At 57.3% G+C, this 13,896-nt stretch overlaps 1 protein-coding gene across 1 annotated transcript in view; it reads right to left on the reverse strand.

Annotated features, from left to right (window-relative positions):
• Positions 1 to 1,318: 1,318 nt before the first annotated feature.
• The window catches only part of SH3PXD2B (SH3 and PX domains 2B), a 29,591-nt gene continuing 17,013 nt past the window's right edge, over positions 1,319 to 13,896 (reverse strand). The window contains exons 5-11 of the mRNA XM_057385561.1: positions 13,134 to 13,268; positions 11,706 to 11,810; positions 9,742 to 9,859; positions 8,043 to 8,254; positions 7,175 to 7,224; positions 6,921 to 7,046; positions 1,319 to 6,106 (exon numbers count right to left, since the gene is read on the reverse strand). Coding sequence (XP_057241544.1) covers positions 4,601 to 6,106; positions 6,921 to 7,046; positions 7,175 to 7,224; positions 8,043 to 8,254; positions 9,742 to 9,859; positions 11,706 to 11,810; positions 13,134 to 13,268 — 2,252 coding nt within the window. The 3' untranslated portion in view covers positions 1,319 to 4,600. The remainder of the gene's footprint in view (positions 6,107 to 6,920; positions 7,047 to 7,174; positions 7,225 to 8,042; positions 8,255 to 9,741; positions 9,860 to 11,705; positions 11,811 to 13,133; positions 13,269 to 13,896) is intronic.

Below are 13,896 nucleotides of genomic sequence, written 5' to 3' on the forward strand. Positions count from 1 at the left end.
AAAAGAGATGGGGGAACTCTTTGACCTGCCCCCTTTCCGAGGCAGTTCCTCTCTTGTCGTTACCTTTATGATTCAATACTGTGACCTGTATTATCTTGTTGAAGCTGAATCAGATTTTGGACCTCTGTATTAGGCTTTTCAAGCAAATTTTTTGGGGGGGCCGGGGGAGGGAGGGCATCGCACGAGGGAGGGAGCTGCACCTCTACATGTCAGTGCTCTATAGCCTTGTGTTCAGTGCTGTGTGTTTTCCTTTCGTCCATTTATCTGTTTTCCATGAATATCATTTGACTCGTTTATGAAACAAATAAACCTTTGGCTTGTACAGAGCGCTCCGGAGGGTTTCAAAGAGTTTGGGCTGGGGGTCAGCACGTGTTTGGTTTGCAGAGTGGGGCAGGACTGATTCAGAGGGGCAGAGGCTTCCAAAATAATTTTTAAAAGACACTTTACAAACCTTTCCATGGGCTGGGAGGGTTTCCTGGCTCATGTAACCCTTTAAATCTTTCCAAGTTTGGGGGACAAGGGGGCATTTCAGTGCTACAGAGGTGAAAGAGTCTGGTGGCTCTTATCAAATACCCCAAATTTCTTATTCAATCTCAAGCCAGGCATTTGCCAGCCTGGCCCCTCTCCTGCTGGGGCTGTGGCAGCCAGGGGTGATGCAGACATGGCAGGAGGGCTGATTTTTCTTTTTTTTTCCTTTTTCCTTTTCCCTTTCCTTTTCCCTTTTCCATTTCCCTTTCCATTTCCTTTCCCATTTAATATTTTTCCTTTTCCCCTTTCCATTTCCTTTTCCTCTTCCTTTTTTCTTTTTCCTCTTCCCTTTTCTTTTCCTCGTCCTTTTCCCTTTTCCTTTTCCCCTTTCCTTTTCCCTTTATGTAGAGTAGAAAAATTCATTCACAACTCCACCCTGGCCAGAGCTGAGTGTTCACACAAACCCCTCACTCGCTCCAGGCACTGAAGGAGTTTGACAATTGATGCCAAAACACCTTTTTGGACATTCTGCTGCCCCAGTTTATCCACAGAGCTGATCCCTGGGGCCACCCAGAACCCCCAGAGCCCCTCAGGACAGGCAATGCCTCTTTTTTTCCCTGCATTTCCCCCAAATCACCAAATCCTGCTGTTTTGAACCCAAAATAACAATTTCTACACTCCACTGAGCCATTTGTTGGGACACATCCAAGCTTGGGCACCAAGRAAGACACAAGGAGCTGGCAGGGTCCCCATGAGCCTGGGGACGGACAGACAGACCCCAAAACCAGCCCTGGACAGGAGAGCAGCACCCCAAAATTCCACCAGCCACACACACATGGGTTCACCAGGGTGCTTGAAACCAGTCAAGCAGTTTCTTTTTATTTCTTAAAAAAGGAAAACAAAAGAAAAAAAAAACAAAAACAAAAACAAACCCAAACCCCAGCAAATAAAAAAAAGAAAAATCCAGCCCTTAAAGGTGAACATATAGACAGGGCATGGACACAGCTACATCTACCTTCTGCTTCCCCCCACCCCCCAGTAATGRAGATTTATACATTTATAATAATATAGAGACACATGGACAAACACAGGGGCTTTGGGAGCCTGGCAGGAGCCGGGCACAGCGGGGTCGGTGCCCAGCCTGGATGGCCCCAAATCCCAGCTCTCGTGTCCTAAACCGTGACAATGCCCCCCTGGCCACAAACCCCAACCTCGGGGCTGCTCTGGGAGGCTGGGCTTTGGCTGATGGGGTGCTGCCCCCCGAGTTTGGGGTGCCTCCCCCGAGTTTGGGGTGCTTCCCCCGAGTTTGGGGTGCTGCCCGCGGGTTTAGGGTGCTGCCCCCCGAGTTTGGGGTGCTGCCCCCCAGTTTGAGGTGTTGCCCCCCAGATTAGGGCGCTGCCCCCTGAGTTTGGGGTGCTGCCCCCGAGTTTGGGGTGCTGCCCCCCAGTTTGGGGTGCTGCCCCCCAGTTTGGGGTGCTGTCCCCGGGTTTGGGGTGCAGTCCCCGAGTTTGGGGTGCTGCCCCCCAGTTTGGGATGCTGCCCCCCGATTTGGGGTGCTGTCCCCAGTTTGGGGTGCTGCCCCCCAGTTTGGGGTGCTTTTGGCCACCCTCCTCCTCCTCCCGAGGTAGTCAGGGAGCTCGGCCATGCGTGAGGAACGGGAGGAGAGGCAGCCTGGCCTGGGGCAGGACTGGGGACACGGATCTGGGGACAAAGCCCTGCCAGCCCAGTGGCTCCTGGCATCGTCCCCAAGGCAGCTTGGCCAACCCACGGCCCCCTGGCAGACMGGAGGGTGGCAAAGGGGTAAGGCTGCGGGTGTGGGCACCTCCCGAGGTGATCCCTCCTCTGGGAAGCTCTTTGGGAAGCGGGCAGCGATCCCGTCACGCTCAGGGAGCCAAATACAGTACTTGTGTTGGGAAAAGGGAGCACCAGCGGCTCCGAGGCTCAGCTGGGAGGGGACAGGGGACAGCCCTCGCTCAGAGCCCCGGCCACACAAACAGCACAGGGCAGAGCCGGGGCAGGGAGGCCTCTGAGACAGAGCAGGAGACACTTCTGAGATTAAAAGGCCATTGAGCAAAGGCAGAGCAAGGGCAGTGCCTGGGAAAGGCAGCCYTTCCACCCTGTGTCAAGAGCAGGGATCCACGTCCAGCCCCTTCCCTGGCACTGCGGGAGCTGGATGGGGCTGGGCAGCAGCTCTGGCTTAACTCATCCYRTCCCCACTCCTCTCCAAAGCAGAAAGGATGGATTGGAGCTCAGCAGAGCTCTCCCAGCCCACCCTGCAGCTCTCCCGGGAGCAGAGCAGCCCCTCCCGACTGCCACCAAGGAGCTTTGTTATTGCACTGGGTTGCAAAGGCGCGTTCACTGCCAGCTCAGGTGAGTCAGCCTGAGCAGGGGATGATGTGCCAGCGGAGAAAACCGCAGCTGGGAGGGAGAGCAGTCAGCCACAGGCCGGGCTGCCTGGATTCCCACGGCTAAAAAATGAATTTTGGGGCTTGTGGATGTGATGGTCAGGAGTTCTCTGTCAGATCAAGCTGCCCCAGCACTCTCCCAGGACGATCCCAACAGAGGCACCGCTATTTTCTTCTGTGTGTAGACAGAGGGGTCTCCAACTCCACATTTTCAGGGTAGAAAATATCGGGTGGAGAAGGAATTGAGCATCTGTGGGAGCAGAGAATGCTCCTTTGATTCAGCCAGCCTCAAATCTGAGGGGAAACTGCCATTATTTCCAGCAGCAAAACCATTTGGCTGCATCACTCACACTTGGACCAGAGAGGAAAACAGGGCTTGGTCAACACCAAAGCTGACCCTGCCTTGGCAGAGGGGCTGGGCTGGATGATCTCCAGAGCTCCCTTCCAGCCCCCAATAATTCTGTCATTCTGTGAAATCCACAGACAGCCGGGTTTAAAGCTCTTCTGCAGAGAAAAGCAGCCCTGAAGCTGCAAAAAGCCAAGGGCAGAAATGAAGAAAGCAGCACAGGGGGACAAGAGCTCATCCRTGCTCATCCTCCCGCTGGGATCAGCAGCACTGTGGGCACGATCCAGCCTAGCAGGCAGCAATGCCAGCGTGGAAAAACCCAGCCTGAGCCTGCCCGGGAGCCCTGGGAGCYGAGCCAGCCCACAGGGTGAAATGCAAGTACCTGGAGGGTGGCAGGGGGGTGACACAACTCCCGAGGGGCGAGCAGGAGGAGCTGAACTCCCACCTTGCGGATTGCACTTGGATAATRTCAGCACCGAGGGAAGGACCCGCCGCAGGCTGCTGCCGCCAGCCCGGGGAGCTCAGCGGGTCCTGGAAGGGGTGCTCCCCTACGAGTCCAACAGGCAGGGCAGTCTGGGGGGTTGGAGAGCAAAGCATCCCTTTTCCAGGGGTGGTTTTGGTCGTCTGCGCCTTGCATAGAATTGCTCAGCTCTGGAAGCAGAACCCCTCTGATGTCTGCTCGCAGAACTGCAGGGGAGAGGCTCAGGAGCTGTCCTGGATTGGCACAGACAGGACCTGTCCRATGAGTTGGGGGTTTTTCCCTATTTTTTTTTCCAGCAGGAGGATGTTGAAGTCAACACTTGTCATCATGGAGCAGGGAAGGACCAAGGGATGATCCCCGTGCACAGGGAGCAAGGCACGGCCCTTAACCAGGCACAGAGCTGCAGGAGCCTGTTCTCAGCATTTTCTGATGAGATGATGAACATTTGTATGAACATTCGATGTTCTCATCATTCTCATCAAAATAATTTCTCCTTTTTGCCATGTTCCTCGTGGCTCTGGACTAAGCAACGTGACCTGCAACGTTTGACCCTGAGGTTCAGGGAAAGGCAAATCCTGCTGTGATTTCCTTCGTTGGTACCATTCCACCTGGATTTCCATCTAATTCACCACAGGGGTGGCAAAATGTCATCCAAGGTCCTTCTGCCCAGCACAGAGAACCACGGGGGCCACATCCTTGGGGGAAATGTGGGGAGATGGATGGGTGGGAGCACACGGGTGGGGAGGGGAGGCCGAGCTGCCTCCGAGGGGCCCTGGCTGGGAGGTGTGGGATCTCAATTATTCTCTTCCCTTTTAAAGCCAGCCTTACAGAAAACTATAAATTAATCTGCTCATTAAATACTCAGGTGAGAGGCCGGGGAYGGCGCGGGCCGAGGAGCAGCTACGGTTTCTTGCGCAGGTAATTGGAAGGGATCCAGCCCTCCCAGCAYGGCCCCCCGGCCAGCACCCTGCAGAACCACCAGCCGCTGCTGTTCTTCTCCCGAACCTCAAACAAAGTCCCTTCTCGGAAGCTGTTGGTCTCCTCGTCACCTTCGAAATCCGCCACGGCCACGTAGAGAGCTTCCCTGGCCATATCCAGGGCTGAGCTCCTCTCCCTGGGCTCTCCCCTCTCCAGGGGCTTGGAGATGACCTTTGGGGTGATGCTGCTCTTGGCTTTGGCTTCGTCTTGGAGGGCGGCGTTGAGGAAGGGCTTGGCTTTGGGAGGGACCAGCATGGGCCTCCCGGGCGTGGCAGAACCCCTGAGCTCAGGCGTGTCCCGTGCTGGGACCCGCGGCTCAGTGGGGACGGGGACAGGGACAGGGACGGGGACTGGGACGGGGACAGGGCCCCCCATCTTCTTGGGCGGGGGTGGCCTGCGGGGTGGCACCATGGGGCGCTGAGGAGGGGCCTCCCTGGCGCAGGGAGGGCTCGCTGGACCCGGGGCACATTTGGGCAGCGCCTCTTTGGGGCCGTGGCTGTCCAGCCTGGGCAGGGCTTTGCTCTCCACGCCCGGCCGCTCCGGGAACCTGACAGGAGACTCCAAAGAGACCGTGGCATTGCTGAAAGGGCTTTCCCCGGCAGCAGGATCCTGCTCCGAGGCTTTCTCCGGGCACTTGGCCGGTCTCAGCTTGCTCCGCAGGTTGCAAATGTCCAGTCTGTCATCGGCCGGGGGCGGCTCACCGCGGGGGGATGCGGCGGGCTTTGGCCTGATCTGAGGTCTGGACTTTAGGAAAGGGTTCTGGGTGATGGGCTCAGGTTTGTCCTCCACAGGCTCAGCTTTGGGCTTGGCCGGCTTGACAATGGGCCGGAGGTTTGGCTTCTTCACCTCCTTGGCCGACACCTTGTGTCCACATTCCAGCCCCATCTCGTTTTTCAGCTGGAAGAGTTTGGCCTTCTCCGACCTGAGCTCCGGCTTCTTGCCGTCCTTCGGGGCTGCCGACTGCTTGGGTGGGATCATGGGCAAAATCACGCCGGGGGGCTTGGGGGGAGGCCTCTGCCTCTCCAGCAGCTCTCCTTCYGATTTAATGATGGACTCCTTCCTGGGCGGCAGGCTGGGCTTCTCCTCCGTGTCGCGCTCCGAGATCTCCTCGTAGCCCCCGGCGAAGGACAGGTCGCCACCATCGGGGGCCTCCTTGCCCCTCCAGTCCTTGCCCCACCTGCCAGGGCAGTCGGTGCCGTTCGGGGGAGCCTCTGGCAGCGGGCGGCACGGCCCCRTGGGCTCCTCGCTGGCACTGCCATCGGTGTCCCCCAGCCGCAGCTGGGCCAGCTCGTTGGGCAGCGGGGCCAGGAAGTTGGGCCTGGAGGCGTTGCTGGTTTTCTTGTACTTGTCGATGAAGGTGGCAGGGGCCCAGCCTTCCCTCTCCTCGATCTGGATGTACCACCAGCCGCTCAGGTTCTTCTCGATGACCTGGGGGGGAAAGGAGAGCTCAGCCAGGCGTTCTGAAACAACAGCAGGGTGACCTGGGAGCCCTGCCAGCCACAGCCACGGAATCCCAGAGTGGCATCCTAAAGGGAAGGGAAGGGATGGGGCTGAGGGAGCGCTGCTGAGCTGTCCCCATCGCTCCCGGGTCTGGCGGTGGCCACAGCGTGGCACTGTTGGAGCGCCCGACCGGCTGCAAAACCCCAGTGGATCCACTCCATCGTGGATTCCAAGAGAAATCCCAGTGGATTCCACTGCCCAGCAGCCCCAGCAGTGGGGCTGGGGACTGGGAGGGGCAGATTGGGGTGGCCCTGAAGGAAAAATCCTCTTAGAGAGGCATAAATCACATCTGCACACTGAGAAACACAATCACATCTACACACGGAGAACAGAATCACATTTGCACATGGAGAAAAAAATAATATCTGCACACCGAGAAAGAAAATCACATCTGCAGGAGGGGTTCTGCCAGCAAGGAGGGTGTRCCAGGAATTTTGGAAGGGTTTTTAAATTTACACCTGGCCTAGCTAAGAGGAAAAACTCCCATCTCAAACCCCGTTTGCGGGGTGGGTTTATTTTCCTTTTGTTCAAACAGAGCACTCAGACTCGAGAGGCCAAAGTTTCTCGAGCTCCTACAGGTTTTTATCGCACTCTCAGAGCCTGGAATGTTCCCAGAGGCAGAACCATGCCTGGTTTTCAGCCAGAACACCACAGGGAGCAGATGTTCCCAGCGTGGAGCAGGTCCCACGACAGTGGCAGTCAGGAGCACTGCCCTGAAGGTGTCTGAAGGTGACAGTCTCACCTCCACTTTCATTCCTGCCTGGAAGCTGATGCCATCGGGGATGGTGGTCTGGAAATCAGCAATGGTGTAATATTCCTCTTCCACTTGAGGGGGGACGGGAGGCTTYGGGAGGTTCAGCCCACGGGGCTGTGAGAGGGAAGCAGAACAGCCATCAGTGGGTCTGTGCAGCAACTGGGACCCCACAGCCCCCCGAGCCACAGAGGGGACGGGGACAGGATCCCAAAAGTGCTCCCCTCCCACCCCCTGGCACTTACTATGGTGAGGTCTCGGCGTGGAGGTGGCCTCTGCCTCATCTTTGGGGACTCTGTGGAGGAAGAATTCCAGATGCTGTTGAGTTTYTGGCTTTTGAAAAGCGTTCGTGAAAGGTAAGTGACAAACAAAATGGCAAGGCCAAGACCAAACCTGCCCCAAGGCAAAACAACCCGAAGGAGGAACCCATCAGCCCAGAACCCACCAGCCCAGAACCCCAAGGAGCACAGGTCCCCCAGGTTTCAAGGGGATCCCACTGGAAGAGAACCCAGCTTTCAGATTCTCCTGGGAAATGCAGCTGAGGTGACCATATGAAATTGCTTTGGCATTGTGGGACTGACCCAGAGGACCTGGGGGTTAAGATCACAGAATCCCAGGATGGTTTGGGTTGGGAGGACCTTAAAGCCCATCCCATCCCACCCCTGCCATGGGCAGGGACACCTCCCACTGTCCCAGGCTGCTCCAAGCCCCACCTTGGGCACTGCCAGGGATCCAGGGGCAGCCACAGCTTCTCTGGGCACCCTGTGCCAGGGCTCCCCAYGCTCACAGGGAACGATTCCTTCCCCATATCCCATCTAACTCTGTCCTTTGTCACTTTGAAGCCGTTCCCCCTCATCCTCTCCACCTTTCCCACAGGCTTCCTTTCCTCCTGAGAGCAGAACCTCTCCAGCTGACCCTGCAGCCTGGGCAGGGATCCCCATCCCATGTGCTGACCCTCAGCAGGTCCCTGTGTGAGCAGCACTGTCCCTGTGCCCCCACAGCACCCCCAGCCCTCTCTGCACACCCCACAGGCCCTGTGAGTCTCTGCCAGCTCCCAGCCCCTTATTTCACCCAAACCCATGGGGCAGGCTGTGTTTGGAGCCCAGCACTCACTGCGGCGGATGTCGGCGCTGGGCAGGGCTCTGCTGTCCACTCTGCCATCCCTGGGTGTCCCCAGGTCCCTGCTGGCCAGGACCTGCTGCCGGGAGATGCCATCCAGCTCCAGGGCACTGCAATGGGCTGAGGAGCCCAGCTTCTGCGGGAAACCGTCCCCATTGCCCTTCCTGAGGTAGGAGGCAGGAGCCCAGCCCTCCTGGCCCTGGTACCTGTGGGGACAAGGACAGGGAAAAGGACAGCAGTGTCACTGCAGAGCCCCCGGGAGCTCACACAGCCTGCAGCCGGGGTCAGGATGCGCTGTGGGCAAAGGAACTGCCCGCTCTGGGCACTGGGGGATTGCCAGGATCTGCATGGCACCAGGAGAGCTCCCTTCATGGCCAGAGCTGGACACAAGCTGGCCCAGCCAGGGCACAGAGCTGGGAATGCTGTGAAGCCCTGGGAATGCCGTGAAGCCCTGGGAATGCCACGAAACCCTGGGAATGCCCTGAAACTCTGGGAATGCTGTGAAGCCCTGGGAATGCCATGAAACCCTGGGAATGCCCTGAAACTCTGGGAATGCTGTGAAGCCCTGGAAATACCCTGAAACCTTGGCAATACCCTGAAGCCCTGGGAATGCCATGAAGCCCTGGAAATGGCATGGAGCCCTGGGATTGCTGTGAAGCCCTGGGATTGCCATGAAGAACTGGGAATGCTGTGAAGCACTGTGCTCACTTCAGCAGTGGCACCAGCTCAGGAATGAAATACTCTGGCCTGGGAAGCAAAGGGAAAAACCAAAGGGCTGCTGCTGGCACTGATGGACCTGGAGAAAGCACAAGGCCTCTCCCTGCTGGCAGCCTGGAGCCCTTCCCTGCTCTGRATCTGTTCAGGACAGACACCAGCCCCGTGCCCTGACTGAGAAATCTCATCCACAGCACCCCTGCCATGCCAGACATGCTCCCCGCTGGCTGAGCTGCAGCCACATCGCTCAGATGGCACCAACTGCTGAGCCTGTGATTGCCATCAGCGCTCCTGTGGCATCTCCCCTCTGCCTGAAACACCCCGGATATGTTTTTGGGGCTGTTCTGCTGCCAGGAGCATGGCTCCAGTGGAAGGTGAAGAAAATCACAGTGTGGGCTGTGCAAGCCYGGCTGTTTGCTCGGCCACAGAGAGGAGAAAATGAGCTTGCAGCAGAAAAAAACCCTCATCTGGGGATGGTCTGGAGCCTTGGGCTCAGCACACCCTGCACACCCGGCCCAGAGGTGGCTGTGCCCTGCAGGAGCCTCCTCCACAGCCAGAGGGTCCAGGACAGACAATGTCCTGTCACACCCAGCAAGGGGAGGTGGCTCTTGTCCTCCTGACCCCACCKTGGGCATCAACCCCAGGGCTCACAGCTGTTCCAGGAACCGAGGCAGCAGTTCCATTAATTCTGCATGTATGTACCAGAGAAAAGCACAAACTGCAGCTCCTGAGCCCTGGGACACTCAGGGTTCTCCTTTCAGCAGGGTGGGATGGAACTGCTGCTCTCACACCAGAGTCCCTGGCACTGCTGGGTGACACAGTCCCAGCACAGGAAATCAGAGCATTTCCAAGATTTCCAACCAAAGCTGTGCTTGAACATYGGATTTGTCAGGATGGAGAGAAATGAACTGTGGTTCTCTGCGCTCCCCAGCTCCCAGATTTGCCTTTGGGTCAGACACCCCACAGCCTGGGCCAGTACCTGATTTTCCACCAGCCCTCCAGGTTCTTCTGGATCACCACCACCACAGCCCCTCTGTCCAGGTTCATTTCATCCTGGTCTCTGGCTGTGTAGGGGTAAATCACCGTGTACTTCTCTTCTGTTGAAGAGAAAGAACTGTTTCACAGAGGCACTGTTCCATGGAAACCTGGCCTCAGCTGAGAAATGGCTGTGAAATGCTTTMTATAAWTGATAATTCCTGTAATTTAGGTGAWAACACACAGAGATACCATTCAAGGAGAAATGACAGTGAAATGTATTTGGAAATGTGAGCTTTGGTGAGCTGCTGTGGTCAAGGAGTTCCCTAAAACAGTTCCTCCTCTTCCTCATGACCAAAGAYTTTTCACAGCTCATCACAAAAGCTCTTCCATGCATCCAGCTCRGCTCAAATTTCTTTCTCAGRGCCTTTAAAGAGGAACTGTYCTCTCTAAGSGGAGAGAAATCCCAAAGGCATGAGKGGGCAGCCCCATGCACACAGAGATACCCTCACACACAGCTCAAAGTGTTTTTACAGGAGCTTCACCATTCAACCCCAAAGCCATGGGGGCAGCCTGGAGAAGAGCCTGGTGCCCTGTCCAACAGACCAAGGGATGCCAAGCAGGGATATGGATGYTCTTCCCTTCAGGAAGAAGGGCAAACATCCCAAAAGCCATGCAGATGCGAGACAAATGGATCCATCCATCCTCCCCTCTCCCTCACCTTGTCCTGCTCTCTCTGGAGGAAACACAGCAAAGTGATTGCCTTTAGCAGTGCCCAAATAGRGTGAAGCCATTTGGGGAAAAATCTGCCCCCAGAACCCCTCTGGACATCCCCACCATGCAGGTTCCTTGGATTTGTCTTCTGGGGATGGCCCAGCTCTGGCAGGGGCTGATTTCACACCCCCTTTGTGCAGAGGAGTCCCAGCAGAGAATGTCCTGTCACACCCAGCAAGGGGAGTGGCTCTTGTCCTCCTGACCCCACCTTGAGGCATCAACCCCAGGGCTCATGGCTATTCCAGGAACCAAGGCAGCAGTTCCAACAATTCTGCATATATAAACCAGAGAAAGCACAAACTACAACTTCTGAGCCCAAAAGTGAGAAGGAAGAGCTGAGAGAGGAGAGGGATGTGCACATGAGTGGCCTCCTGGCAGGCAGAGGAGCGGCTGTGGCACACTGAGGGCTGACACATGCACAGCAAACCAACACATGCACACAAAGCTCTGAGAACAGCACGGGCCAGCCCAGCCCTGCGTGTCCACCTTGAGCCCATCCACCGGTGCTCAAATCCCCCAGCGTCCGGCGGCGGCCCAGGTGCCGGGGCAGAGACCAGTATCTCCAKGGCACTGGGAACAGCGTGGTGGGGAGGCAGGAGAAGGACAAGAGAGGACGTAAGGAGGTGGCACTTCAGGTCCAGGAGGAGGCAGGGCTGACACTGAGAGCGGGACAGAGACTCTGCTCACCTGGAGCTGTGCCCAGCCTGAGCCCCCCTCCCACCAGACGAGGGGTTGGGCCAGCTCCTGCTCTGCTTGGAGCACCCAGAGTCCCTGGGGAGGATGTGCTATCCAGGGATATTTTGGGTGTGCTCCAAGGACAGGCTGGAACCTGGCTGTTCCCACCGAGGAGCTCACGTGCTGCCCAAGGACCTGGGCTTTGCTCCTCCTTGTCCTCCAGGGCAGGTAAAACAKCTCCCTGGGCCTGAAGGAGGCACTGGGGTGAGCATTCCTGGGAGAGGACACCTTCAGCCCCGCAGTGGAGGAGCAGAGAGGCCGGTGGATCCACCACCAGTGTGGTGCTGCAGCACTGGAGCCCAGCAGGGCCATTCCTGGGGTTTGTCCCTTTCCYCAGGTYTTGTTCTGGGTTTTTCCTYCCCCAGCCTCGTGTCCTGCCCCAYTCAGGGAGGGTGCTGCAGTGCTCCYGTGCAGCTCAGCAGGAGGAACCTCAGGCAGATKCTTCCAGCAGCTCCTTACCTCCATCAGGCTGCATGGAGAGCTCATCCTGAACTCCATCCTGCGCCTCCAGGCAGGTCGCTGGCACCCAGCCTTGCTCCTCCAACGTGCTCACAAACCACCAGCCTGAGAAGAAAACCAGCAGGTGGCTCAGCCAGGGGCTCATAGCAGCCAAAACCTCCCTCCCTCCCTCCCTCCAAACCGTGAACCTGGGGGGCTGTGATCCCTTCTGGTGACCCCAAAGCAACAGAGCCAAGCGCTATCCAAGCACAGAGAACCGCAGCTGAGTGACATCTGAAAGGACAATTCCCCCCCCAGAAAAATGGGAGAGGCTCTGGGAGCTGAATGGCTCCAGCCACCGCATTTGCTGTCGGTTTTTTCTGCCCCTTCATGGTTCATTTTCCCTCAGTGTGGGTCAGCAGGCTCGGGCTAATTAGCAGAGATGAATACCCTGCGTGTGAATCGATAGCCGAGTCCTGCTGCACTCGCCTCCTTTACATTTCTGCAAACAGCAAAATTGAAAAGCTGCGAGCAAAGGCAGGGTTTAAAGCATCAGCTCTGCCAGGGGAAGCCCAGGCAGCTCCAGAGAGGCCACAAGCAATTCTGGGCCACCCTGTGTGTCCAATCAAAACCAGCACACGCTCCTCGTTATTAAAAGCACAATTTGTGTCTTCGGGGGAGAAATAAAGACTGAGTGTTATCCTCAGAACCCCACCAGCGAGTCATTTAGAAAGACAACTGGGTTGTTGGGGAGGGAATCAGCTACCTGCACGGGAGGGAAAGCCAGGGCTGCCCTTCGATAAATAAATGATTTTCCCCAGCGTTTGAGCTGGCTGTGCTAATCGTTTCACTGGCTTCAGGGTTGCTTTTATTTTTCTCGTGCTCCAACAGAGCTGCTGGTGCAACTGATCCTCTGGGGACCAGCTCTCYCGAATGTTAACATCTATTTTCATGGTTTATCTTGAACTCCCTGCAACAAGCACCTTCTGTAAACCTGGAGGAATAAATGCTCCACAAGCTCCAGAAGCGGGGCCCACAGCATGGCTCTGTCCCTTTGCAGAGCTTSAGAGCAAGGTCAAGGTTTGCAGCAAGCGAAGAGCTCAGCTGCCCACCCACAGGAGGGCACAAGGGGGGCTTTCATGGGCACCACGAGTGTCCCCCTGTGTCACCAAAACAAGCCTGCCAAGCTCAAGGGTGGCTTTTGTCCTCAGCACATATCACTAAGTTTTTGAGCACAAAGAAGCAGAAAATGGAGATTGAGGAAGGTGAACGGCACGGGGATGATCAGAGCCTTGTCCACACTCAGACAGCCCAAAGCTGCTTCCTCCACACCCCATCTCGGCTCCCCAGCCCTGGGGGATGCTTTGCTTAAGGAAAACACCGACACAGCAGGATTGCTGCTGCTGCCCCTGCTCTCACCCCGCCGGCGCCAAGCCCAGCTCGCTGTACCTGATTCGTTCTTCTCAATGATCTCCACCACCTGGCCCACGCACAGGCTGATCTCCGAGCTCTCCTGCTTCTGGTAGTCGGCCACCACGACATACTGCTCCAGCACCAAGGGCTCGGCCGAGGCACAGTCCGCTCCTGCACAGGGGGACAAGAACCCGCCCGTGTGCCAGGTGAGCACAGCCCCGGGGCACGGCCACCGAGCAGCTCCAGTGAGCACAGACTGGGGCGGTGAGGGGGACAGACACCAAACCAGCAGCCAGGTGAGGGGGGACAGCCAGGTGAGACCTTTTGGTGCTGCCCACAGAGCCACCCGAGCAGCCCCACCACCGGGAGCTCGCAGCAGCCTGCGGTTTAGGGACCCTCSTGTGCACAGCAGCTGCCCCAAAGCACGGGGCAGATCAAAACACAGAGCCTGCAGTGGGTTCTGCTGGGCTGAGGAGCCCCAACACAGCCCTGGAGGGGTTTGGAGGACAGGGCAGCATCTCCCATTGTCACAGCCCCGCTGCGCTCWGTCCCCTCGGTTTGCGCTGCTCCCTGCCCCGCTACTCCTGCTGCACATCCTGGCAAAAAAAAAAAATTTGGGAAAAAATACCCCGAGGAGCGGCAAAGGGGGCAGGACACACCGGGAACAAAGCGTTCCTGTGGCCAGAAAGAGAAAAACCGGGAGCGGCGGGATCGCCGGGAACGGAGAGGAACAGGCGGCAGGTGGCACTGCGGGATAAGGCCGGGAAAACCGGGACACCGGGGACACTGAGCGACACAG

Source organism: Malurus melanocephalus, unplaced genomic scaffold (genome assembly GCF_030028575.1).
Source record: "Malurus melanocephalus ecotype Western Australia unplaced genomic scaffold, MMel_1.1 scaffold_843, whole genome shotgun sequence".
NCBI lineage: Eukaryota > Metazoa > Chordata > Aves > Passeriformes > Maluridae > Malurus > Malurus melanocephalus.